Source organism: Stegastes partitus, unplaced genomic scaffold (assembly GCF_000690725.1).
Source record: "Stegastes partitus isolate 25-593 unplaced genomic scaffold, Stegastes_partitus-1.0.2 Scaffold110, whole genome shotgun sequence".
NCBI classification, from domain to species: domain Eukaryota; kingdom Metazoa; phylum Chordata; class Actinopteri; family Pomacentridae; genus Stegastes; species Stegastes partitus.
The window spans coordinates 664,492-691,864 of NW_007577841.1; the positions used below are offsets into that span (position 1 = coordinate 664,492).

Sequence of the window (27,373 nt, forward strand, 5' to 3'; positions counted from 1 at the left end):
GAGGAGTGAGAGGAAGGAGGGTGGGAGGGATATTTGCATATCATCAAAGTAGGGAAAGGGAGTGTAATGAGGAGAGAATGTGTGTGTGCTGGGTGTGTGTGTATTAGGAGTGGTGTTGATGGGTTGGGGTTGAGTGTGTGTGAAATGAGAGAACAAGACCGAGGGAATAGGGTATAGTAGGCGAGATGGTGTGAAAGAGAGGACAGACAGAAATCACATACATGTTTTCCCCTCCTCACATGGCTTCCTATCACACCATCACACCCTCCTGCCACCGCACACACACACTCCTAGAATATCAACATGACACATTATTTGCAATAGTCTCTCATAAGTGTTCCATACAGGCCACATCCTTGACCTTTGACACAACAAGCCCTTAAATGTTCCCACTAAAAATGTGTTACACTCTCTTTAGCTTCACCAGTTGCTAGATAAAAAGATTGCCAAAACCCACGAAAACATGCACAAACCTGCTCAGTCAGTGAGAACTTTGGCTTAGATCCCACTCACTTCATTCATCCTGGTGATGTAGCTTCCATTAAGCTAATTTATTTCAGATTAGGGGTCTAAATAAACCCCTTCTCCGTTTTGTAGCTGCTGTGAACCGGCCGCCTGTGCAACTTTTGCAAACACAGCGAATACTTATTTTTAAAGCGAACTTTCGGCTCCAGAAGGAAACAGCTGCAATGGGTAGGCTTGGTATTTGTAAATAAATAATTTAAAGCCCCTTTTAGCCTGCCTCTCTGCTATCCACAGCTTCTGATTTAACAGGGCCTGCTAATCGAGCACCGATCGGCGAACCGGTTCGCGTAGCCGGTAAAAGTCGAAGTTACCAGGTGAAACGAGCAAAAAGCGAGCCAGATTTAACGCTTTTTAAATATCCCGTCGTTTTCTTTTGTTCTCGGTGAAAGAATAAGGTAGGGGTTGTGCCGAAAGTAACTACAAACGCGGCGTGTTTTCCGGTATTGATTGGTCGCGCCTGGTGAAATCCGACTTGAGCGTTGACGGTCTGTCACATTTCACGCTGACACCAAGCGAACACTGGGCTCATACACTCACATTCACATACACTCACACGCAGGGCTCACAATATTATCGACAGATCCGAGTCAGGAGTACAGTCGAGTCGAAGCACGTTGAAGGTAAGTTGTTGTATTGAATAAAAACTACTCCGGATAGAGAAATTAAACCGGTTTTCAGCTGTAGACTCAGAGGCGGGGTCATTCTTTAAGATCGTGTTAATTTTAGCCGTGGTTCTTTCTTTGTAATTTTAGGTTGACCACTTTTTTTTTTTTTTTATCTCTCTCTCTACGCTTTCACCGCTTGCCTCTTTACAGCTGAGGAGGGGAAACACTACCGGCTCACTAGTGAAATCAACCCGAATAAGTTTTTTTTTTCTTTTTCACTCGAAACCTCTTTTTGTCACTATTAACCAAGCATTTTAAAGGGATTCGAGGCGTGGGTGGCTAGCTACGGGATTTTTCTCTGTGTTGGTCGGTGGAGGAGGAGGGGTTGGTATGGCTTGCCAAGCTAGCGAGCGACGTTACGCAGACTGGCTAAACAAGTTTAAATGCGGTTTAAAGTAGATAAAGTTGCTTTAAACTCACTCCGGGGTTGAATACGGTTATAAGAAAACGCTAGGGTATGCTAACACAATTATCGTACGGTTAGAATAGGCACAATAACGCGTTTACCACCACAGTGTGCTATGCGCTCTAATGTTAGCATGCCCCCCCCTCCCCGACGTTAGCCTCCCGTGAGCTAGCGAGCCATGGCCGTACTCGCTCGGTTGTTGTGGAGTGAACGTCGCTGGTAACCCGTGAGATGAATCTCATACGAAAGGAGAACCAGTGTTTAACCTTCCCACCGCCGTGTTTAGTTAAAAACACGAGATGGTATCTTGACCAGGCAGCGTTGTTTAGTTGTCGAACCAGTTTGGGGGAATCACGCTGTTTTTAGTAACGTTACTCAGACAAACTTGAGGGAAGTTTAACTACAAGCTAAACCCAAATTACAGCACACGTGTTTGTCAAAACAAACAAGGGTGTAGTTGGTGTAAATACTTTGATTTGGTCTATGTTTTTTTTTTGTTTGTTGGTTTTTTTTTTTGCTTTAGAGAGGAGGAGGAAACATCGCTGCTCTGCTTTAAGTCTCCAACTTTGTGTTTCTGAACAGTCTGTGAAAAGCTTCTTCTGTGAGAGGAAACGAGAGGAAAAAACGCAGAAAAAAAAGGGGAGAAACAGAGGAAATAGCCCGAAAGGAAATGCCAATCGCAGCCGCTGGACAGCCAACGACTCAGGAGCCTAGAGTTTGCCCCCGGCTGCCCTCCACCCCGGAGCCTGTCCCTAAAGGGGCTGATTTATTCGACGAGGCGGGGGCGGCGGAGTCGGCGGAGCGAACAGAGTACGGGGGCGCGGAGGGGGGCAGAGGACTCGGGGGCTATAGTTACAGCCAGAGCGGGGCGAGGGGCTTTGTACAGCCTGGATCTACCAACGGCTCTCCGCCGCAGTCCCCAGCCGCGTCCTCCTCTTTCCTCTTCCATCCCCTTCACCCCCACCAAATGGCCATGGAGCCCCCAAGGACTCGATCGCGCTCTCGGTCTGGTTATTACCAGCAGTACAGTGTTGGCAATGGCAATGGAATAACCGGCAGCGGAGTTATGGTATCTAACCACCATCACCACCACCACCACCATCACCACCATCAGCAGCAGCAGCTACATCCACAGCAGCAGCACGGTGCCGGCTGCTCGCCACTTGGAGCTCACAGCAACCACTCGGAGAACCAGCAGCGAGCCCCGGGAAGTAACGCCTCTCCCGGCATTCAGAGGCTGTCCTCGGTCCCCGGAGCGCACCGCATCCCGGCAGCAGGTAAATCTTCACACTTATTACAGACCGTGTATGTGCTTGTATAGGATCGAGTCATACATTTTTTATTTTTTTAAACGACTTTTATTTTCACACAGTCTCCGAGTTGAAGGGATGGAGGTGTTTTAATATCTTTTCAGAAGCAAATTAAGAAGTAGGGGACTGCCCTGGGGTTGGCATGACAGTGTTGTCTGTGCATGTGTGAACACATTTGATGTAATTAGATGGGGTGTTTTACGTGCTTGCCACTGAGCTGTAGTGTGGATGTGGTGCACAGTTAGCACATACAGTAGGTAAATGAACAACAGCAGTCTGTGGTGTGGACTGGGGTAGCTTCGAGCCAGTTCAACTTAACCAGACTGCATTTCTTAAGGCACTGTGGCATGTCTACTTTGAGTCAATTACACAAATATTGATGTAGCTAGGTAACAAGCCTTACAATGCGTACAGGCTAATCTTTGTCTAAACTAGGCATGGTCTACTCTCTTTAAAAGACAGTAATGGGTACTTGGAGTAAATATGGTGGGTAGATAACCCACAGGGTTGGCTTTGTGGGCTGCAAAGGTGAAGCTCAAGAAATGAAAAAGAAAATAGGCACCTATCATATAGGTTATTTCTGTACTGACACTAGTTCATTTTAAATATGGTATTGTGTAGCTTCATAGTTAGATGGTCATATTGTAGATACATTTTTTTTTTTGCATACACATATTCAAAAAAGACTACCAGCTCACCAAAATAGGATGTTTCGTGTTATAAGGTTTACCATGGCCTCTACGCTAACAGATTTACAGCTTCTGTCAGCTGTATGAGCATATTCCGTTTCAGATAGAGGCGTTCTTTACCACAAACTACCTGGTAAACATATGCTCTGATGTCTTTGCTTCAGAGCAAAGCAAAACTTGTCGAGGGTGTGTGTGGACTGTTGCTGGGTGTACAATACATGTGAGGGCACTCTCACACAGCGAATGCAGTGTAGTGAACCACATAACATTGAAACAGCACAGCTAGAGTTTCACATTCACTGAGGCTATGGGAAAGCTTTTCTTTCACTAAAGCTAATAGCACACCAAACAGGCTTCTCAAGTTAAGAAATGCTTCTGTACATGGTCGCTGTCTCCAGGGGTGTTCTGGGGAATATTACATCAGTAATCATTTTTTAAGAAACATTGTATAGTTCTAAACAAAAAACTGATGCATATTTGTACCAAGCACTCCTAATGTAGATTGATTTAAAATAAAAAAAGAACTAAATCACATTTCAGATTAATTTGAATCATTGACAATCAAACTATAAGGAACAAATAAAAAGAGAGTTTTGCACTGTCTTGACCTGACTAACTACTTATACTAATTCTACATGCAGGAAAAGCTTAACATGCAATCCACAGACTAACACTCCTCTCACTGAACAATTCATGTATGATGGATGATGTAGTAAACCGTGGGTTAGCTCTGTCACTACTAGGTATTGTTTATCTTGGGCACCATATTCAACTGCACAGTCAAATAAAGCTAGTTTGTATAAAAAGCTTAAAACTATTTTCTACCAGGCCAAATCCCCACACATAAAGCACAGGAAGTCTATGGCTTTAGTGAAAAACAGACAACTTTAAACAGAAGGTGTCCGCATACCCGCGTACACAGAAAGCTTAGCAACTGCGTATGGAGACTGGAATTACCTGTCTGGGAGAGTGAGAGTACGAAAGAAAAAAACAAAACAGCTGAACACACATAAACAAACAAAGGCCCCTTCTGGACTCCCAGCCTATAGACTGTCTAAGCAATATGTGTTGTATGTCCATGTTTGGGGTGACTTGCAGGGTTAAAGGAAACCCAAGGTCTGCATTTGCATGTTTGTGTTAAAAAGAAAGGCAATAAAGAACTGAGACAAGTGATTCATCTATTTTTGTCCTATTTCAATTTGACACTGCATTACTAAAGAAGCTCTAGTCATCATCAGAGTTCATTGGTCTGCTGTGATCTGCGACCTGTACTCTGTCATAGTATCTTGGCTATGACATGTATAGGATAGCTCAAATCAATAGATAGAATGGCTCTATTGTATTTCCATCCGAATTGATTTTGAGCTAGAGGAGAAGGCACCGCTTCGCTATTCTAGATACTCACTGACTCGTTATCAAGACTATTTTTAAACCTACAGCAAACAAAAGAACAGTAATTTGGAAAAAAAATACAGGTGAATGTGCACACATTTGTGTTTTGCTTTACTATATTTGTTCAAGTGAGATAAGATAAGTCTGACAGTTGCAACTTTGTTGGCATATTCTTGTTATAGTAGCTGCAGTAGCTCAATAGTAATGCAAGCTTTGTTTTAATGAAAATAAAAATTCTGTATTTGTTTTATCTTTGAGTGTTACTTCCATTGTTAACTTAGCCAGAGGACGCATTGGGACTAATTTATAGTTGAATATTCTCTTTCAAGAATGAAGCAGCTGGCTAGCTGGACCTTTCCCCAACACTACACACCTTTTATTAGACCCTCTTTCCATTCCCAGAATGGGCCTTGCTTGTTGGGGAGAGTGCAAGAGAAGGAGAGATACTTAATCTATTCTTCCCATGCTAGTCACCTGCGTTGGGCATGAAAGATAATGATATCCGTACTCTTCAGGCTCTCCTTCTCCTTCCTTTCATGGAATCTGTTGTAATTCTTTTGGTCCCATTTCCCCCTTTGGGCCTTCGTCTTTCATGCTTGCTACATACTGTCTGTAGTGCACTCTTTTTTTCCTTTTCTGCTTTTGACATTCTGTCTCATATACTGTTGAAATGAGTTTGCTTGCAAGCTTAGGAAATCATCATGCGTTATGAGGTAAATGTGTTGCGAGCTCATGTCCGCAAAATTGAGACTCAAAGAGCAAAAGGGAAGCACAGAAAATGTGGTTCAAAAATGCTTAAAACTGCTGCTGAACTGGTCCAAATGGATTAAAAACATCCTCTGTAGCAGTTGATATCCTACCCCGATTCTGACCAACCTCTGTCACAGCCTGTCCTCTCCTAGTCACATTCATTTCTCCCTCCCCTCTGGATCAGTCCACCCTTTCTGTACCCCTCTGGTCCATTTTCTTTGGCCTCCTCCCTCACATTTGTCTAATGGAAGGATCGTTTTAATGGATTGCCCAAAGCAGCAGAGAGGCGGACACTACTGCCACTCTACCTCTACCCCTCCACTCCACTCCTATCCTCTCCATCCTTCTGTCTGTAACAGAAGTGGAAACATGCACTCTGTTTTTTTTACTTTCCTTTGTCTTGTCGCCCAGGCAACCCCCTCCAGTTTGAAGAGAAACTCTTTCACTTGGATTGACCAAGTAGCAGGGGTTCCCTGCTCCTCTGTCACTCCAAATAAACAACAAAGCAGTCGTTTTGGTCAGCAAGAGAAGATCTTTGGAATAGTAGAGAGTGACCTTAAATTAGCTCAGAATCTAAGGGAAGGGCTCTGAAAAAAGTACTTCTAAGAGGGAGTGGAAGAGGGAATTCCAGAGGTCACTAAAAGCCTTAAGAAAGGTCAGTAAAAGGAGAGGCGAAAGAGGCCAGGAAGAGTGCAAAAACAGAGCTGGAAAAGAGAGGAGTGTGTTTAAAAAGAAGTCAGTGCAGTTATAGGAGCGCAGCGAGGAAGTGCAGCACATGAGTTTTAGGAAGGTCAAGCGCAGTGAGGGGATGAGGAAGGAAAGGGAGAGATAATTAGGCTGAGGCCAGGGAGTAATAGCAAAAGGAGGATGTGAACAAATTTCATGGAATAGGGCTGACTGTGGAGGAGACATAGCATGTCATTAGTTTTACTGTAAGCAAAGCACAGAGCGGAAGCATGCTTTTAGAGAGCAGTTGAGTGTGCAACCTGGGAGGAGGTGTGGATACTGTGACTAGAAAGAGAGAGATCAAAAATTATTAGCTGGGAGCAGATGGCGACATGGAGAGGGCAGAGGACATGATTGAAGTCAAGACCAGCAGTGAGTTTGTAAGTGTAGGTAAAGGTATATGTCAGAATGGCATGAATGTTGTTAGAAGGAAGAGAGGGAGGTGTTGTTTGCTCCTGCTGTTTTGCATGTTAGCCTTTTGTCCCTGTTGATATAACTGGGTATGTTCAGGGGATGTACCTTGATTATGTCATGGGAGCAAACTTGTAGTACCGCTGTCCACTGGATGTAGTTCAAAAGCAGTATGTCTTCAGATAGGTGTGGGTTCTTTGTAAATTTGTAAATTTCACTACCTGGTTTTGTAACTCAATGAATGTATGGAAACATTTTTTTTGTCAAAATGAACGCTGTAGGTAAGGTGGGACTGTCTTTAACCCCTTCAAATCCAGTTTCAAGCCGAACCAGTTCTCATGAAATGGATGTCACCACCTCTACCTTTTCCTGAGTCTTCATTCTTTTTTTTTTTTTTACCCTCCAGTTGCTTCTGTAGAAATTCTATGTCTCAATCGTTTAGCATCCTCAGTGTTGCTTGTCGTTTCAACATAACCCCTCACTGTGTCCTTCCCTATTTCCACCCCTTCTCGTCCTTTTTCGGTTTTAAAAGGCATTGCTCTTCATATACATGGCCTGAGTATCTTACTGCAAGTCTACATAGGTGTAGATTGAGATAGTTTGTTTTGGGTGTTTTGTAAAGTTACATTTTACGAAAACATTTTTATTCTCAAATCTGTATTGCAACATAATTCACTCCTCTGCTGTCAACACATATGCTGAGTGTTTTTCAATTTGCCAACATATGGCTAAATATGCTACACTCATTGAAGATTCAGGGCTTCACAGAGTTGTATTTTGGCAAAACAAGGACTGTTTAAATATACAGTGTATACAGATACAGTGCAGCAGAGAGCTGGAACATGCTGCAGGGATGGTGGGGAAGTGAATGACAGGTTTCTGTGACTGTTTTGATCTGAGTTTTTTTTTTTTTGCCACCTTTCAAGCCCACAGGGGTTTGAGGGTATTTGGAATTCAGGTTATACTTTTGGATTTAATTAAATCCTTGTTTTAATTGGACATGTGTATATTTTATTGGACAGAATGCAAAGACTTTAGTTAATTCATTAATTTATTCATTTATTTTTATTTTTTATTTACTCAAGGGAGGTGTGTTTGGACTAGGTGACTCACAATTTGTAGCATTTGAATTTATCATGTGCTTTTGGGCTTTTATATCTGATATAAGCTGTTGACTGTGGAGCTTAGTTGCTGGCCTCTCCTTACAGATGTGTCAGTGCTGGAGAATGGTGTGGCTGCACCCATGATCATTTTGGGAAAGAGGGAAAAAAACACAGTGGCTTGTTTGTAATTCTTTAAACCAATCACAGTTGTCACGGACATCTTTTAGCCCAGGATGCAGGGATGATACCCTCTAAAATAGTGTTGTGAAGGGAACTTGTTTTGGAGGACAAGCTTTGAAATTGAAAATTAAACTTTTGCCATAATGATGGGCAAATGTGAAAAAAAAACACACCCGCCAGACAGAAAATGGCATAAACATATGTGTAGTTTTAACAACCATTCACAGAAAGAACTGAACAAGCCATTCTTGTTGCAGCATTCAGATTTGAGTAAAACTTGCCATTTGAAGAATCCTTTGAGGTTGTTGTTTCCTAGAGCAAAGAGGATTTTGAAAACCGTAACATGTAGATAGCGGAAGGGAAGGTGAATGCCACATGGCTTATACCCACAGTCTACATCTGTTGATTCAGTGTGTTGGTGTGCATAACTTGGAACAGAATCAGTCTTTTTTGTTTTACCGTCCTACCACAGTGGAACATGGTAAGCGGGATATACTGTATGTTGTCATTGTGGAATCTGTGACTGTATGGACAGATTTTTCTTAATGTGATAAGTCGAGAACAGCAGAAAGAAAGAATCTTTGGACGCACACCACAGGTTCTCTACATTGATTAGAAGATGTGATTAGATTCTGGAGCTCGCTTTTATATACAGTTACCCAGTAAAAAGGTGATACAGATTTCCCAGAAAATGCTTTAACGCCTTTAGCTAACATTGTAATTGACGCCATGTTTGTAGTTGGCAAAGCGACGACCTAATTGCCTTAATTAAACAAAAACAGATTTTTGTTTAGTAACAATACATTGTGAAAACTTTGCCTTGCTGCAGCATTTGCACATTCATGAGGCAAAACTGATGTGTTTGAAACTTCTGTGGGCATTGTTGTTGGAAACTACTTTTAATATGAGCATACATGCTTTTTTGTCATGAAGATTGTTGCTGGACATAAATCATTCCAAACCTATTATTCAATGTATTAGTTAGGGCGGACCTTTTCAGATAGTATGCATATATTGGCACCTGTTGAACAAAAGCATTATTATACCTGTGTGCGCTTGTGTGTGTCTTTACTGTGGTATTTCCGTCGTGTAAATAAAGTGACATTTACCTTTTTATTTTTAGCATCATATAACCATCTGGTTGAGTTGCTGCTGTCACGGAAACAAAATTAAAGAAAATTCACAAGTAATTACAGGATTTTAATTCAGACATTTGACGTTTCATGCAGATATGGTGACATTGATTCTTGACTTATAAATTGTGCGTTTGTTGCTTCAAAGACACAGAACAAGTTAATTTCTGCAATCTTTTTTTTTTCCAATTAGTGCCTCTGAATGTAGCTGAAGTGAGTTTAAAGCTCAGTTTGTGGCAACAGTGTCGAGATTTATGATGGAAGAAGAGAATTAAGACTGTCATCTGTCTCTCCTTTTCTGCACATTACTTTCTCTCCCCTAATACTGCCTCTCAGATGGTTTCTGGCTTTCATTGGGGAACTGGGGTGACAGGGAGATTGTGAAGACAGAAGGGAGCGCGAGAAAGTGAAAATAGTGGTTAGCTGTGCGTATTCTGTGTTATTTAGGAACTTACTTTCCTACTGACTGTGTGTAAGTACATATGCCTTGTTTACTTGCTCCCTGGGTGGGCTGGGAGCAGGGAGGGGACTGTCAGAAAACATATGGATACAGACAAAATGATGTCACTGTCAAAACATTCGCATGTGCTGAGAAGAAGTTGACAGAAGCAAAAAGAAACAAGAGAGCAATGGTAGATGGCACATTAATTAACATGTTTAGATGAAACATTTCACTAAACAATCAACTGGAAATGCTCTTATTGACTAACAGAATATCCTCCATGGAGCTGTTAATGCCGGTGAAACTGGACAGGACTGACAGTGCACTCAGGCGGGTATTGTCCTTGAGCTGCGAGTGCATTTGAGCGCTGGGGGCCTGTTATGGCATGCTTTAAGCTACTTTGAAAGGTCTTTTCTAAGTCAAAACTGTCATTTTAAAGGTTATTTTTAGATTGTTTTAGGAACTACCTGTCGCAAAATCCTGCTTCTGTGTACTCCGATTTGAGTTGAACACAGAGAAATGTCCCCGTTCAAAGAAAAAACTTCTAGCATCAATATTTGCATATGCATACATTTGAGTGCAGGGAGAAATTAATATTTTGAAGCAGTGACTTTTTTAAATGAGGTCTTTTTTCTTTTTTTGCTGGTAGGAGCTTTGTGTAAAAACCAAACAAATCAGTGATGTGTATCAAATTAACTGATATTACTGATATTAACTTGATGAGAAGTAATGGCCCATAAAGACCTGTTCTTAACCACATAGCAAAAGATACCAAGCTTATATTCTAGATATTATACAATAGAAATGTTCTTCTTTAGGGTTATGCTGAGGGGGTTTGTGGTTAGCACATAAGCTTATGAATTTATTGACATGTACATTTCAGTTTTCTTTTCCTCTTCATGTTCCTTGTGCATGTTCTCATTTTGGCCAAAGCAGTGCTGCTGCCTATACGCAAACTACCTCCTCTTCAAGTATGTTGCATACAAACACAAAACTGTGGCATGCAAATTCTCAGTCTTGAGAAGAAGCGCAGGATGGAGGAGTAACCTCAAGCACTTCATCAGTAACAACAGAAAAGAAGATAATGAGAAAGATAATGAGAAGGGAGAGGTAGGAGGACAATGAAGTGGGAGAGGAGAGGTAGAATCATTCCCATTTCTATACGCACGCTCACAAACACTCTTTTGCCGTCAAGCACATGCGAAGCAGGTAATGGCTGGGCAAGCGCTACATGCCCGCCTATTTTAAGCCTGGATATCAGCTTGTTACTTGACTGCTTTGCGCTAGGGTGTGAAGCGTGCTGTGACATGTGTTCAGGAGGCGGGGTGATGTGAGAGGTGCATATATATATACATATATATGTGTGTGTGTGTGTGTGTGTCTGTGTGTTTGTGTTACATGTATGTTAAATTTCCCCCCAAAATATTTTGACTTTCTGTGTTTGCCACGTGAATAGGTACAAGTTCTGCAGCAGTTGTTGCGGTTTCTGTCTATTTTGCTGTTTGTCAAGCTGCTTATTTGTTAAGTCACTTATCATTCATCTTATCTGTTCAACCACCCTTTATATTCACCCACACTCTACTGTGTTTTCCTGTTTAGACATGAGCGAGGAAGAGGCAGTTTAAAGGAGAAAGACTGCAAGAGAGAGGGTGATGGAGATGGTGGACAGAGATGGTGCGATAGGGCAAGGAAAGGAAACGTGGATGCTGTGCGATAAAGCTGCAGGAATATATGGGAGAGAGACAGGCCGGCAGATAGGGAAATAGATCGGTGGCTGGGAGGGATGGTGATGAAGTGATGGAGAGTGTGAGGAGGAGGATGTGTAAGGAGGGTGTCTGAGCTGAGTGCAGGGGGGAGGGATGAGAAAGGGAGGGAGAGGTGGAGGAAATGGATAGAAATAGCTGATGCACTCTGAGGCTTACAGAAAATCAATAGCAGTCAAGAGGGGAAGCCACAACCCCCACCCTGCTCCCTCTCTCTGGCTGTTCTCTCACCCTCCACTGCTCTCTCCCTCTAGTCGTTTCCTTATGTTTTTCCCTCCACTCCATGTCTGCTCCCGTCTCCCTTTCCTCCTCAGTGCTCTCACCCTTTCATGTGCATCTCCAGGCCTGTCCTCTTCTTCTGTACCTCCACTTTGCCCTTTTCTCGTCACCCGCATTTCTCTCCTTCACACTCGCTCTTCATCCTCTCCTCCCCATCACCGCTGCGCTGGTTTTCCAGAGCGAGCAAACAACTGAAGTCAATGGCAATTTTCTGCAGCCATTGGGAAGGTGTGGTTGACTGTGAAAATTGGATGGTTTTATGTGGTCTGCAAACTGTTCACTCTGTACATTGTCCTCAAAGCCAGCCTTGATGGCAGACATTCTTTTCCTACACTTGTATAACACACTTTTATAAATTTTATAAAATCATTTACATTCTTTTTTTTTTCCAAGTTATTTTTTTTAGCTATATTAATATTTAGAGTTTGTGCAGTGACTTCTGTGCTCCTCCTAACGTAGCATTTTTTACTATTTGATATTGTCAGCTTTATATTGCAGAAAAGAGATTGAATTGTTATATTTAAAATAAATAAATCCCCAAAAAATCCGTTGACCCTATTATGCTTGCACGAATTGTAGTATTATGTAGTCATTCAAAAAGCAACACAATTTCTTAGCAACTATGGCCACTTCTTGACCACACAACCACACCCCTCTCTGTAAGCCATTTTCCACTGCAGGAACTTTCAGGCAGTTTTAGGGCAGCCTGAACCTTTTTGGGGGGAGAAAAAGTATCTACTCAGGTTTAGATGCATCTGAGTGACCCTGAAATACTGCTGTGCAGGGCTTGATCCTTATTGGTTCACCTCGGAGAGAACAACAACCATTTTTCTGCCCTCTGATGTACTCCTGGAGTAGTAGACTCCTCTCTAACATGGCAACGACACAACATTCATCATATAGGCTAACATAACAAACCTTAGTTGTTCTATTTCCTACATACTCAGAGGACTGAAGTTAGCCCCAGTGGTTAGTATTTGTCATCGTTTTGGTACTCAGCGTTAGCGTCGTGGTTCAAGCTGTTTGTTGCTATGTTGCAATGGAAACCAAAAGGCTGAAAGCCCAATCATGGGGTTCCTGTAAACATTCGCACCATTTTGCACACCAGAGTTCCTGCAGTGGAAAGCTGCCCCATGTTGGATGCTATTGCATCCCAAATTTCAGTTTAGAAAGTTGCAACTTGGCAGACTGCTGTTGTCAAAGTAGTTTATGTACACACCTTCAAAACGTTTCTTGTTGAACCATGATTAAAACTTCTGAAAAATTAGGACTTTTTAAAATCTACACAACCTAGTTGGAAAGCATGAATTTACTATTATTATTATTATTATTATTATTATTATTATTATTATTATTAGTGTTTAAACAGTTAAATATTTCCAGATTCTCTTCTTCACCCATCCCCTCATGTTGAATTATTTTCACCACTTTCCCGCCAACATTTACAACACTGACATCAACTCTGTCTGCTGTGAGTGTCTGTATTATGGGTGTGAGTTGCCAGTTTCTTCCTGAATGCGATCTGTACTGAGCTATCAGTCGCAGTGTGTTCATGCTGACAGTCCTGTTGTGGTTCTTGTCTTTAAATCTCTTGAGCTGTGCTGCTGTCTCCAGGTCCAGCTGTCACTTTTCTTCTGTTTACTCAAGAGTTACACTAAGACTACACAAACAACACTACATATACTGTACATGTCAACACTGACCCTGTCCCAGCAGGAGATAGGTGATTTAAGAGGACCCTGTTGTTATGCAGAATGTCTGGTCTGCTAATGAAGTTTCACATTAGAAAATATTTCCTATTGCTATAGTTATTTCAATCTTCCCTATTATTGTTGTTTAAAAATTCTGAGATAAAGGTGAAAGAGTTCCCTACACATTGCAATTCATATTGCAATCCCACCATTCAACTTTCCTTGAGGCCCCTAACTGCAGAAAATAAATTGTATTCAGTCTGTTAGTCCAACAGTGGACATGATGTCATTGAAACATTTTAAACCCGTTCTGTAGCTTCTGTGTTGGCCTCCATAGAGTGACTCGGACTGAATGACTCGTCTCTGACTCAATTTACAGGATTCTGACAATGTGCAAGTGAGACCACATTCAGGGAGGGAGCTGGATTTTTGCCTATTGTGATCAGTGAATGAGTGTCGTACAGAAAAGTGCCGTGCAGCCGGCGAGTCCCATGAATGCTTCACCGGTACTCCGTCGCAAATCACCTCAGTGGAAATAGCCTTTTAGTCGTTTTTTTACTACACTAATATAAGCTTTACTTACCTCAACCTTTTCAATCCATTTATTTTGCTTGCTCTAGGGATTGGAGTATGAGAGGAAAGGCTTTTTTAAGGATTGAGGAATTCAGTTGTGAAAACCTCACTCTGTCTGCTTCTTCTTCCTCTTTCTCTCCCCTCTCTCTTCTTTGTTGTCAGTCATAGCTTTACTTCAAAGAAGGAGGCTGTGAGCAGGAAGAATCCCACAAACAAACAGCCGATAGGTGAAAAATGCTCTTTTAAAAGCCTTTTTTGCATCTATTCCCTTCCAGTTTAGCATTCTTCATCTCCATTGTAAAGGTAGCCTTGTCTGGAGTGCCCTTGGGAGTGCTTACCCTTGGTGTGTATACCACTGCCACCATCTGTGGTGAGGACGTCCCCAACCAAAGACGTCCCCATGACAAAGGGATAACAAAAGCCAGAATAAATAGAAAGACAATAAAAAGATGAAAGGATTGTGGAAAAACAAAAGAGTAAAAGTCTTAGCTGTGATGCAAGCGGCGGTATCATCAGAAAGCTTCTCTAATCCAGGATTACTGTGTTTATTTTTTTGTGTGTGTGCATTTGTGTGTGTGTTTGTGTGTGTGTGTGTGTGCACGCACCAACATCTACTGCCTCTGATCTGAGACAAGAGTGCAACATATGTGTTTCAGTCACTTTTGTGGCCCCTTCTCACAAACATGTTGTCATTGTTTTTTGCCGTTGAGTATTAAATCCAAGTTGTGTTAGAACAATAACAACGAAAGGATTAAATGCACTGTACGTAGATAAACAGGGGTCTCCAGCACAATGACTGGGTATTACGGTGCTCTCAGTTTCCACAAAAGGTATTACCGGCATGTTTTGTGCATCTTATTGTAAAATAATACACAACACAATACAGTAGCATGTGCTTGTGAAATACACTCAAACCCACCTTTTTGAGCGTGAGAAGTTCCATCTGTAAATATGGCAAAAATTATTTGGCTGATAGTACACTTAAAGCAAAATCAAAAATTCAGTGGCATATTTTAACTGGTGAAGTAGCTCAAGGCCGTGGTGGTAACATCACAACTCAAGGCCAGTCCTGGATGCCTCATTGTATTTTCGAATTTCATGGAAATGAGCTGTTGCTCTATTTTCGGATCACAAATGTAAAGTAATTAGAAATTGAAAAATTTGAAAAAAATCTGATGCTTTAAAGCTCGTTATGGCTCAGCGTCTGACCTGTTCTCCTCTTTCCTTCTCTGTGCAGGAGCCTCTGGTGGATCCTACCACTGCCACCCAGACCACGCATATGGAGAGGAGAGTGATAAGGTAAGCCACACACAAAATGAAAAACTTCTAAATAGCAGAAATAACAACATTTTACTTTCCCTTTTTTCAGTGATGGGCCTAAAGCTTTGAGAAGTGCTTGATGTTGTTGACTGTAACAGGCTCTGAGGCAGTTAATCATGTTTGTTGTGTAGAAATTTTGAACAGTAATGCCAAAGAAAGTCACATTGCTACTCTGCTTTACATTTTGCAAAGCCTAAAGTATGCTTATACATGGTATGTTACTATTTAGGATACAAGTTTAGAGAGACTTGCCCTCCGAGCAGAGAGAAATGTACTGTGCATGTTTGTTAATTTAAGGACAATCTTTATGGACAGTTGTACTGACGTTGCTCCACTTTTTTGTTCATTTAAAAGTGACTGAAAGGGCAAAGTAGGAGCAGTCGATTCTTTTCAATAAACCGCTAATGGCCAGTTGTGAAAACTTTCTGTTTACAGCTAATAAGCCGATTACTACATGATGTATCCATGCACCCCTCGATATTTACAGTGTATTCACTACACATATAGTTTTCTTTTTCTCTTGAGGTATCCTTTTTTTTTTTTCTTTTTTAGAAACTACACACTTATATTTAACAAGAAAAATATATATGTGTTTATTTTTAACATAGTATTACTAGTCATTTTAGCAATGGAGTAGACAAGTGTACTTCAGTCAATGATAGTCATCATCACAAGCGAAGGTCTGTGCTAAAAGCAAGCAGATGAAGTGAAAAACAGTGAAGAAGGGGAAGAGGGGAGGCAGGATGCTGAGGAAGGTGTTGCTGAAAGCTTGGAGGGAGAGAGGGAAGGGAGGGAGGGAGGCGAGGCCAAAAACGGGGAGGGGGTATTGCTAATGATTTCACCTCCAGCTGTGGAACTTGGTTGGAGTGAGAGAAGCAAAAGGAGGGGAAGGGGTAAGGGAGGGGAAGGAAGGGAGGAACAGTGGCAGAGGAAACAAAATGGGCTTTGAAATCTTGTTGATGGAAAGAAAATAAGTGGGGGAGGGAGAAGTGTTTGAGTGTTAGTGGAAGCATGTCTGCAAATATTAATGAATCTGTAAAAGCAAATGACCGTATTTGCTCAGCATGTATGTTCATGAACAAAATCTAGGGTTGAGAAAAGGAAACCCAGTTGTATTTCTTAGGTGTGCATTTGCATGCACTATGTTGGCCTCTCTTTATTTTGGTTCTTAGCATTGACATCAAAGCCACAACAGCTGTTGGCCAGAGTTACTGTGTGTGTGAGTAGATGCATGCATACCCCAAATGTGGACATAGTGAAATAGAACGTGTCAGGGTGTGTCTGTACTTCTGCCTCAGGATATCTGTCCAGTCTGGTCTGTGCACACACTGAATGTGGACATAGTGAAAAGGAATGGGAGGATGTGTGTGCGGTCTCCACACTGCAAGCACTGCAGAATGTGCTTCAGTATCAGCCATAGAGCATAATTTTTCCAGGCTGTGCTGGGAGTCACTGTATCTGTTTGTTTGTGTGTGTTGGCTATTTAAAAAAATAAAATAGATTTATAGATTTGTCTAAATCGGACCAGGCATCCAAGTCTGTCTATATGTTCGCACCAAGCCCTCAATTATAACATACGGCTATGTTATAGCATATTGCTTGAGGACACATACACTCCTTTGTCTGACAGTGCTCCCCTCCCTCTAACGTGGGTAGACAGGCCCATCAAACTTTCATACTAATGGGCAATAGTGTGCATGTGTTAAGACCAACTGCATGTGTGTTTGTCCTACCTCAGAACCTGCCCTGTCCCCTCAGATTTTAAGCTGGGGTCTCAGACAGGGCAGACGGACAAGGGGGAAAGGGAAAGGGTGCAAGAGGAAAAGGGGACTATAGATGGGTTTAGCTTATCTGATGGAAGGAAAGGGGGGATGGGAGGAGGTTGTTGAGGAGGGTGGGGAGAATGTGGTGGTGGTGGTGGAAGAGGCTGGCTTAGATATGAAAATGGGCACAGTAGATGTCCCTAGGGTTTTGGGGTTGGGTTGAGGCTGGTAGAGGGGTTGTGGGGTGTTGGGTCGGAAGAGAGGGGCTCATTGTCGAGAGGAATCTTGAGTGGGGGTGGATCGCCAATGCCCTCCATCCAGTGCTATTACGGGCATACAGTAGATAGTGTATTGTTCTATGTTGTTTTTTGTTTTTAAACAAACTGATACTTTGCACACTTAATCTTATCTGTGTGACTTGATAATGAACTTTCACCATGTGGTGTTTTTATTTAATTCACCAAAATAATTTTTAATGTGAATTTTAAAAAGGAAAGTCCTACAAAAAGCAAGAGGACCTCATTGTGTCAGAAACATTACAGAGCTGAGTCAGACAAAGCACGTTTGTCTTAAATGTTGTTTAAGTAGCCTTAGAGAGCTCTCAAGTTGCCCCGCTGTTTGAATACCTTGAATAAAACATATATGATTAGGAGGACTCGTCCTTCTCATAGTCTACTCCTAATGTCAAGGCTTTCTTGTCCTTTGTGTTTAATATTTAAGGTCATTTAAGTCAAACTCATTAGCACAGCATGTCTACATTTTTGCATGTCAAGATGTGTTCAAGTGCCCTTGTTTGACAAAAGAGTTTTCTTATTATGAAGAATATTTTTTTTCAAAATTCAACCATTAACAGCCTTGAATATCAGATTTGTTTAACCGAATGGGTAAAAATTGTGACCTCAAGATAACATTTTAACAAAAAAACAGCAGCCATTTAAATGCATCTTGTCTGAAACATTTAGGTCATTCAAAACCATTTCTTACTGCATGTCAACTAAGGGTAGATCGATGTGGTTTTTTCAGGGCCAGTACAGATAATGAGTAGACCAATAACGAATATGTGTTACCGATGTACATTCTCAGTAAAAATTTAAATCAAAATTTAGAGTAGCTAGAGTAACTCTAACACAAAACTTTGTTGACATGGCTTTGTTTACTTATGTTTTACATATTATTAAAATAACTTTTCACTGTTTGTCCTTCAGTGTCAATAGGGTATTACATTTGGCTTGTAACCAATCAGACTGTGCTGTGAGTGAGATGTTGCCTAAGGCCCCAAAGTGATTATAGATAGAGATGGCATCACAACCAAAGTAGTGCATTTTTAAAGATGATTTATTTTATTGGGCATCCATCCATCCATCCATCCATCCATCCATCCATCCATCCATCCATCCATCCATCCATCCATCCATCCATCCATCCATCCACTGCTTAATCCTCACAAGGATCGCAGGGGAGCTGGAGTCTATCCCAGCTGACTTAGGACAAAGGCAGGGGACACCCTGGACAGGTCACCAGTCTATCGCAGGGCTACACTTAAGGACAGACAACCAAGCACACTCGCATTCACACCTACGGACAATTTAGAATCACCAATTAACCTCAACATGTTTTTGGACTGTGGGAGGAAGCCAGAGAACCCAGAGAGAACCCATGCTGCACAGGGAGAACATGCAAACTCCACGGATCTCCTCACCGGGACGCGAACCGGCAACCTTCTTGCTGCGAGGCGACGGTGCTAACCACCGAACCACATTGCAGCCCTTATTGAGAAAACTGTAAACAAAAAACAATTATATTTACATTGGAAAAATGCTGAATATTCAATTAACTAATTGGCCAGACCAATAATCAATTGAACCCTAATGTCCACTTCTACCTGTCAGATAAAACCAGTAAAACAGTTATGGAACAAAGCAGTGGATTAGGCAGGAAAGGATGTGGCGGGCCTGTTGATGCTGCCCTCATCTTGGACGCACATGTTCAGGTGTATTCTGCATTACGTAGCATATAAAAATTAAACAGAAGTCTCACTACTACTATCTATATTTGTTCTTTTATTTAGAATCTTGTGGGCTATAAAGCTTTAACCAGACTTCACCTGTCGAGTTCTATTTCTTCCTTCTTCCCAGTGCTTTCCTATCATTCAGTTCACTCTGGTCAAGACTAAGTGAAGTCATTGTTATTGTTTGTCTTTCCTATAAACTGGTCAAGCTCAGGTCACATCCAGTACTGGGAGCGAGCCATTAGTGTACAGTCTGTTTGGCCCTACAGTCAAAATACATTTTGTTCTGTTTTGTTAAAACAGTAGAGCTTGCCTTTAAAGAGCTTCAGAAGGTATTGTTCTTTATAGGCTGTAGAACTCAAACAGTGGCAGCTGCCCATGTGTGAATGTGAATTTGCGCATGTCTGCAGGCGTTTCCATAACTCTGTATGTGTATGTGTGTGTGTGTGTGTGTTTCTGCAGTCTGCTCTCCAGCTGTTTCCTGTTAGCTATCACACTGCTCTCAAGGTTGCTGAGCTGTGGATGTGTGTGCCTGTGTGTGTGCTAAAAAGTCACAGCCGCTGAGTCATTTTTTATCACACTTTAACAATGTGTCTCTCCCACGAAGAGGGGAGGTGGAAGCAGGGATCAAGTAAGTAGAAGGGGGGGGAAAAAAGTGTGTGTGTGTGTGTGTGTGTGAGAGAGAGAACCTGTGTGTTCTTGTGAGCACAGCGAAGGTCCTCGTAAGGGGGAATGACTAAGAACTGACACATGGGCGTATGTGTGTGTTCTTGCCTCACCAAGAGCCAAGCGTGAGAGTCACTGTTTGACAGTAAGTGAAGTGAGTCACAAATGAGTCGATAGGATTGAAACGGTATATGATAACTCCTGAGTCAGTCTAAACCTGAGCTGTTCAGCTATGTCACTGTTTTCGTGTATATCCCTGACTTTTTTTTAATTTGACTGTACGAGAAAGTATTTGTCAAGCCATCCAGTTGAGGGTGTGTACTTGTAATTTCGCACATGGGCTTGTGAGTGCTTGTCTTGTGTTTGCATTTCCTCGCGCCAAGAGGAAGTGACTTTGTACCCTCAGGGCCTCTGAGTGCTGGTGGTGTAATACGCTCTCTTTCACAGACGCATGCACACAAACACATGAGCGTGCACACTGGATCATACAGGAAATGCCACGAGTCACAAAAGGAACATAGTGTCGATGCAATAGCCTGGGTTGTAGGCTGGGAGAGTTGTAAAGCATAGTGAAATTGATTTATTTGATGTGAGTGCTATTGGTCACTAACCGCAATACCCATCCGCTCTCTCACCCTCCTCCATTTTCCACCCACTCCCTATGCAGAGTGAGGAAAGCCCCAGTCCAAAGCGCCAAAGGCTGTCCAGTCAGTCCGTGTTGGAACAGCTAACTTCATCTGCCCCCCCACCATCCACCCCTTCTCCCCCCATCCGCCCCTGGGAGTCAGGACCCCAAAGTCGGAGACAGCCTCATCCCCACACACACTACCACCAGGAGAGGTGCTTAACTCCTGCTCGGCACAGACGCAGGTAAGATGCTCTCTTGATTTCTACGTTTCAACTGTAACCATTGAAGTCAGGGTCCCCACTATAAAACCATATCTCTTCCAACTTACAGCCCGCCAGCAAGGCGTCAGCGTGGCCGCCTCTCCAGACCATCCCGGCACTTGCCTTCCCATCACCACCCCTACACCCCAGGCCCTGCTCCTCGCCTGTCGCCATCAGAGCTCCAAGATGAAAATTACCACCACAACCCACATCCCTCCACACACCAGACATACCCAACGCACACCCCTAGTACCTACGGTCAGCCTCCCACGGCTGGTGGCGGAGGGGCAGGTTCAGAGGAGCCCCGAGCCTTCCACCCCCCCACCTTGTCGCCACGGCTATTGCACCCGGCCGCTCACCACCACCACCATCATCATCAGCAACAGCATCATGCAACACAGCAGCAGCAAGGAGCCATGGTCATGGACCTGCATGAACAGGTTGGTCTGCAAATATTTTCAATTTTTGTGTAGGAGGCATTGCAGGTATGTATGAGGCTATATGTTAACTGTGAGGTGGTTTCTCCCCAGTTGCAGCAGGCCAGTGTACCAGTCTCCTACACAGTGACTCCCGTCCCTCCTCACGGTCTCGCGGCGCCTTTGTGCAGCGGTCAGCATCTTCCCCCCACCTGCTCGTCACAACAACAGGTCCCTGCCTGCAGTGTGGTCTTCAGCACTGGACAACACTACCACCCGGTGAGAGGAATATAGCAGTGTGCTCTTTTGTAGGAGTGTGTGGGTTTGTTTGTTAGTCAAAAGTACACTCTGTGCTGTACAGTGTCTACGATGGCTCAACCAAAGAAATAGAAAAGTGCACAAGAGGAAAGTTGGTTAAAATTGTAGCAGAACGTTTTCCTGTTTGAAGATGCTTGTCAGTTTTCCCAGTTGTGGCTGCCACCTTGTGGCAAGACTGTGCACATTACAGTTACCGCAGAGAGAAAACATACAATTAAAACTTCTTTCTCTTTTTCTTCTTCTCTTCCACCCTCATCCAGATGCTACAGGCGTGTTCAATGCAACATTTGCCAGTGCCCTATGCCTTCCCCTCACTGCTGTCCAGCGACCCTCAGTTCCTGCTTCCCCCTCCGCCTCACCTCTCTCACCACCCGCCCCACCTCCCCACGCCCGGACAGTTCCTGCCTTTCCAGACGCAACAGCCACGATCGGTGCGTAAACAAATTATGTTTTATTTTTAGCTCATCTAACTTTGATATACTTTAACTTACATCATTTTCTACTTAAAGTAATTACAAGCACTAGAAGCCAGTCATTTTTAAGAAGATGCAGTTTGTTGTGGTTTTATGAAGACTGAAGAAACTGCCAATTCAAGTGCGATAACATGGGTGTGCTCACTGCCTGAAATAATATTTGCAATGAAATTGCTTTATTTAAAAGGAGGGCAATTAGATAATATCAGAAGACAAAAAACTCTTTACCAAGATGTAAAAACAGCTACTAAAATTAGGACAATGTCATCATCCCATACTAGTTGTTTCCCTCTTTAGAGTTCTGCTATCAACAGGGTATCATGCCTATTCATTAAAAAAAAAAATGTCGAAGAATTAAGGAAGTTACAGTATAAATTGCCTGTTTATAATAATAATAAAATAAAACACATGACTAGAGTTTGAGTTTACTGATTTTAAAGACTGTACCGCAGTTAACTGGTGCTAAAATGTAACAACAGCAGCCATCTTTTGCCCACCATAACACTTGTTATGCTTTTGTTGTTTCATTTCAGCCCTTACAGAGGATCGAAAATGAGGTTGAGCTTCTGGGAGAGCAGCTTTCAGTGGGCGGAGGCTTTAGCTATGCCCACCACCACCATCACCACCATCACCCCCAGCCTCCCTCCACCCTACCGCCCTCTACGCCACTCCAATTCCTTTCACACCATGACCCCCTGTCACAGGAGCTTTTTACAGTGGTGAGTACATTAATCAAATGGCATGTTTGTTTGGATTATAATGTAGGATTGTTGAAACATGGAGATTTTACCCTTGATGTGGTAAATTAACTTTCTTCTCTCTGTCTGTCACAGCCCTATCCCCATTTTATGCCTCGCCGATTCACAAGCCGGCGCTACCGCTCTCCGCAGGCTGTACCCCCATCACCCTACCACCCCAGCTTCCTGCCTTACTTCTTGTAAGCATTTTTCAGTTCATCAGGCTTATGTTGGAAACACACAGGTGAATTTGCAAAGTAAATATTTGCTAAACCTTCTGTTTTTAACCACTTACAGGTCCATGCTTCCCATGCCCCCAAATGTGGCCCCTGCTATCAGTCTAGAGCTGGATGTGGATGATGGAGAGGTGGAGAACTATGAGGTAGGACAAATTGATGCCACGGCATTCAGCCAATAATGTTAGCACATGATGTTTGAAAGGGGGACCACTTTTCAAACTGCTGTTAATACTATGACGGTTTATTTTAAACTTTTCTCTTCTGTGTGGAAACTTCAGGCCCTGCTGAACCTTGCAGAGCGTCTAGGAGAGGCCAAGCCCCGAGGTCTAACGAAGGCAGACATAGAACAGCTTCCGTCATACAGGTTCAACCCCAACAACCATCAGTCTGAGCAAACACTGTAAGTAGCTTTCCATCTGGAATTGTTCTTATGAGTTGTTTGGAATGATTCAAAAGCTTGCTGAAAGAGTGTGTGTAAAATGCTCCAAACCTTTGTGTTGCAGGTGTGTGGTATGTATGTGCGACTTCGAGTCTCGCCAGCTCCTGAGGGTTTTGCCCTGTAACCACGAGTTCCACGCCAAATGTGTAGACAAGTGGCTTAAGGTGAGTGAAGACACCATTTTTTTTGGATAACTGTAAATGTATGAACTTTCCACTGTGGCAGTAAAGCTCGATCCTGTGGGAAAATGGCACAGCAAAATCCGTTTTTATGTCTTGGCATTCTCCTGATTGCTGCAACTCTAATAAAAAGAAATGGGCACAAAACAGCTCAGTTGTAAAGCAGTAACCTGCAATCTGCTGACTTGTAAATGGCTTCAGTAATTATGAAATGTGAGCCCTTTCTTGTGTGTTTCTCATACCCATTAGACGTATTATTTATCACTCCTTATTTTTCCTTTCTTCTAGGCCAACCGGACCTGTCCTATCTGTCGAGCCGATGCCTCTGAGGTCCAGCGGGACTCCGAGTGACCTCATGTCAACACCCACAATCCCTGACTCCCTTTTGGATGCACCAACCAATCAGTGAACTTCTGTCCCTCTTTGTCATACGCCTCCGCTTACACATTCTGCCACATTACCGGGACCAGTGCTCCTCAAACCTTCACTCTTCATTCCACAGATACCGAACAGTAATTCTCACCTGGAATTAGCATTTAGCAGCGTGGAGACTTTCTGCTGACTCGTGTTCACTTTATCGCTGGACTTCATAGGCCTTCTGTTCTGGACTAATTACGCCCTACTACTCTGCCTTCTGCTGATGGTTACTGCTCACTATGAATGGCCTTCGAAACATACACAGTGTCATGTGCAGATGGACATATATGTTTGTATTTTTTTTTTTAACATCATGAGCCCTTCCAAATGGATCTGTTCAGTCTTCTGGTCGAATAACAGAAGAAAAAGGCTTATTTGAAAAAGTTCTGTATAGCTGTACTAACAAACATTTAGAGAAAATTGGCAGTCCAAAGATTCTGATAATTTCATTGTTATTGTTCTGGTTGTAATTAAGCATTCACATCTTGGCGTGCAGAGACTGTCCTTTTCACTAGACTCATTATGATTTTGAACTGAATGAGTCACTTTAATTTCTTCTTTGTGTATTCTTGCATTCCTCAGCATCAGAGCAGCCTGTATGGGGTGAGACAAAGATACTGTACACTGTGTGTCAGAGAGTGAACTACTTTGAAACAGTGAAAAAAAGATACACTTTATTTTCTCCGAATGTGTGTGTGTGTGTGTGTGTGTGTGTGCGCGCCAGTGTGTGGATGTGAGAGTTACTCCTCCTGTGGTATTTATGCAGTTCATGTGGTACAGTCCATTTTATTTCCTATATTTTTTTCACTCCAGATTGATTTACCCTCACTGGGTAACGTCAGACCTTTACGGCAAGATTTTGTTCAAAAATCAAAGATTAAAATGAAAGTTTAGGAGCAGAAACGCCTCTCGGGAAGTGAATTATTATTTTTTTTGTCATGTTTCTCACACGTTACAGTTCTGACTCCTCCCATCTTCATTGTTATTGTCTGAAAAAGTAAAGGTTTAGGGTTTTTGAAAGGCATTTGTGAAACAGTATTTCCAAAAGTAAAGACAACAGATAAGGGTTGTTTATCATCGTCTCTACATATCCGCTCTTTCAAGGCATATTATGTGAATTCAGTTGGAATTTTACAGATCTATGGGGATTCATTAAAACAACAAAAACCTTTGTCCATGCTTAGTTTTGCTAGTTTTCCTTTGGGAATAAGACTTTTTGAATATGTGACTGTATCTGTCGTGGTACCTTTTCTGTGAGTGTTGGCGGGTAACAAGCCTTTTCTCCATCACTGACAGGAAACAAGTTTGAAAAGGCTCATAAGGTCACAGATAAATCTACTGTTTCACTGGTGGATTTGACACTTCAGCACTTTAATATGTAGATTTGAGACCGAGATGCTCTTTTTCATTCTGAACCCAACCACTGATACATTTTTCACAGTCAATGTGTGTATGAGAACAGATGTGAATGCATTAAAAAATACATGTTCTTCAGTATCTCAACATGTCGACCCTTTTATATTCCCATCGCACATCTTGTTTATTTACAAAGGTTTTTGGTCTGTGTATGTTAATAATGCATCTTCACTGTATGTCAGCATGTCAAAATGTAACTCAAATACCTTCACCTCAAGCACAGATCAAACTTTCAGATGTAATTTATCACTATTTATCACGACTGGTATTTTATGTGTAGATGACTACCTAACACAGGCCACATACAGTAGAGACTGCATAAACAGAGGTTGTGTTGTGGAAAGTTCAGCCAGGCACCTGCAGTGTCTTACATCTGAGATGCCTTTTATAAAACGTCATTTCTTTATTCCAAGTACAACTTGTATCTCCTCACTGTCACCACATCAGACCAACATATTTGTTCAAACCAGATTTTTGTTTTCCAGAAAATGCAAACTAGCAAGTGCATCAATATCTGGGAAGAACATCATTTTATAAAACTCTTCTTCAGTGTTGTCAGTGTATAAAATTATGTATTAGCCAATGGGAATCAATGGAAATATTTCCTGTCATCCTTTTCTTTTCTCTTAGGGGTCATATTTGTGACTGTATGCATCCATTTTGTGTCTTAGGATTGTTTTGTGTTGGACAGTTTTTTTTTTTTTGTTGTTGTTGCTTGGTACACTAGCAATTACCTCAGTCCCACTATTTATGTCTTTTCAGAAAATGGCGCAAACCAGTATGATTAGTGCTTATCAATTCATTTTTGCTAAACTTTTCCATGCAAGTCGCTGGGTTGTTTGAATATTTTTCCTTCAAACTCTATGAAACTCTATCATTAAAATGGTGTCATAGTAGTTTCATTATGTATTTTATTTGTAACCAAAATCATTTGAAGGCCTGTTATGATGATAATGAAATTTTTAACAAACATTTGTACATTTTGTATGAGAGTTACTTCTAGTAATACTTTATTAAGTAGTGCAATGATTTTTTAATCCCTTACCCTGTCTTTTGGATTTCAAAAGCTGGTTCAATAATAAATGTATAACATCCTCTTCTAAAACATTGTGCTTCCCAGTTATTCTCTCCTCAACCAATGATTTCCCGTGTCTGCTTTTAAATTTAGGTTTCTTAGAAATCATCTACTTGAGTTGTTTTCAGGTTATTCCTCTTGGTGGCAGTGTAGCTCTGTTATCCAAGGAGCCCTACTTTATACTCCAATGTTTATTTATTTACTTTGTGATAAAAATCACTTCTCTTTTCTTGAGTTGGTAAATGAACAGTTTTAATTGGAATTAATTTTATATAATGTGTTTACAATCATGAAATTACAGTTTGGTTCTTTGCCTATCCTTTTCTGCAGCTGTTTATATACAACATATGTGTATTTGATCTGATTAAGTTCTCAAGTGGTAGACATTTGCATTTTTTACTTATATAATAGTACAAACACTGCAAAAATCTAAATTTGCAAAGTAAACAATACAGTATTTTCTTCTGAGATGAAGTGGAAGTACAAAGAAGCATTAAAAGAAAACACTCAAGTAATTGCTACCTTATTTATGATGCTGGTTTTACTTAAACTGCAACAGCCTGCTGGTTAGCTAATATGTCTCAGTATTAGTTGAAGGTTGATATGATTGGATAAACTGGACTAAGCCATAATAACTGGGCTATAAAACAGGCTAACCCAGTTCAACCCAGGTCCAGTCTGGGCTGGGGGTTTATTTTGACCTGTTACACCACTACTAGGCAGTGTATCTATAATAATTGGTACGTAAATCACACCTGGTTAAATAGCACCATCCAGTGGGCAGTTTGTGTTGTTGCATTTACTTTACTAGAGGGAGCACATTAACAGACCCATGTTTAGATTTCTACCTTGATGCATGTGATTACCAGTGATCATAGACCCTGTGCATCCATCCAGCTTTTTGTCCTGCAGAAATGACATGCTGCACATGTGTGGACACTTAAAACTTCATTTTGTTTATCTTATTTGATAGTAAAATGA

The 27,373-nt window shown here is 41.9% G+C and overlaps 1 protein-coding gene across 1 annotated transcript; it reads left to right on the forward strand.

The window, feature by feature from the left end:
* The first annotated feature begins 1,074 nt into the window (after nucleotides 1–1,074).
* On the forward strand, nucleotides 1,075–26,422 carry LOC103354526 (E3 ubiquitin-protein ligase RNF38-like). The gene is made up of 13 exons (XM_008277931.1): nucleotides 1,075–1,145; nucleotides 2,179–2,873; nucleotides 15,276–15,337; nucleotides 20,463–20,665; nucleotides 20,754–21,123; nucleotides 21,214–21,378; nucleotides 21,678–21,848; nucleotides 22,424–22,609; nucleotides 22,724–22,827; nucleotides 22,925–23,009; nucleotides 23,145–23,266; nucleotides 23,370–23,469; nucleotides 23,773–26,422. Exons 2-13 carry the CDS (start codon nucleotides 2,267–2,269, stop codon nucleotides 23,833–23,835), a joined length of 2,238 nt encoding a protein of 745 aa, XP_008276153.1. The 5' UTR covers nucleotides 1,075–1,145; nucleotides 2,179–2,266; the 3' UTR covers nucleotides 23,836–26,422.
* The last annotated feature ends 951 nt before the right edge of the window (nucleotides 26,423–27,373 follow it).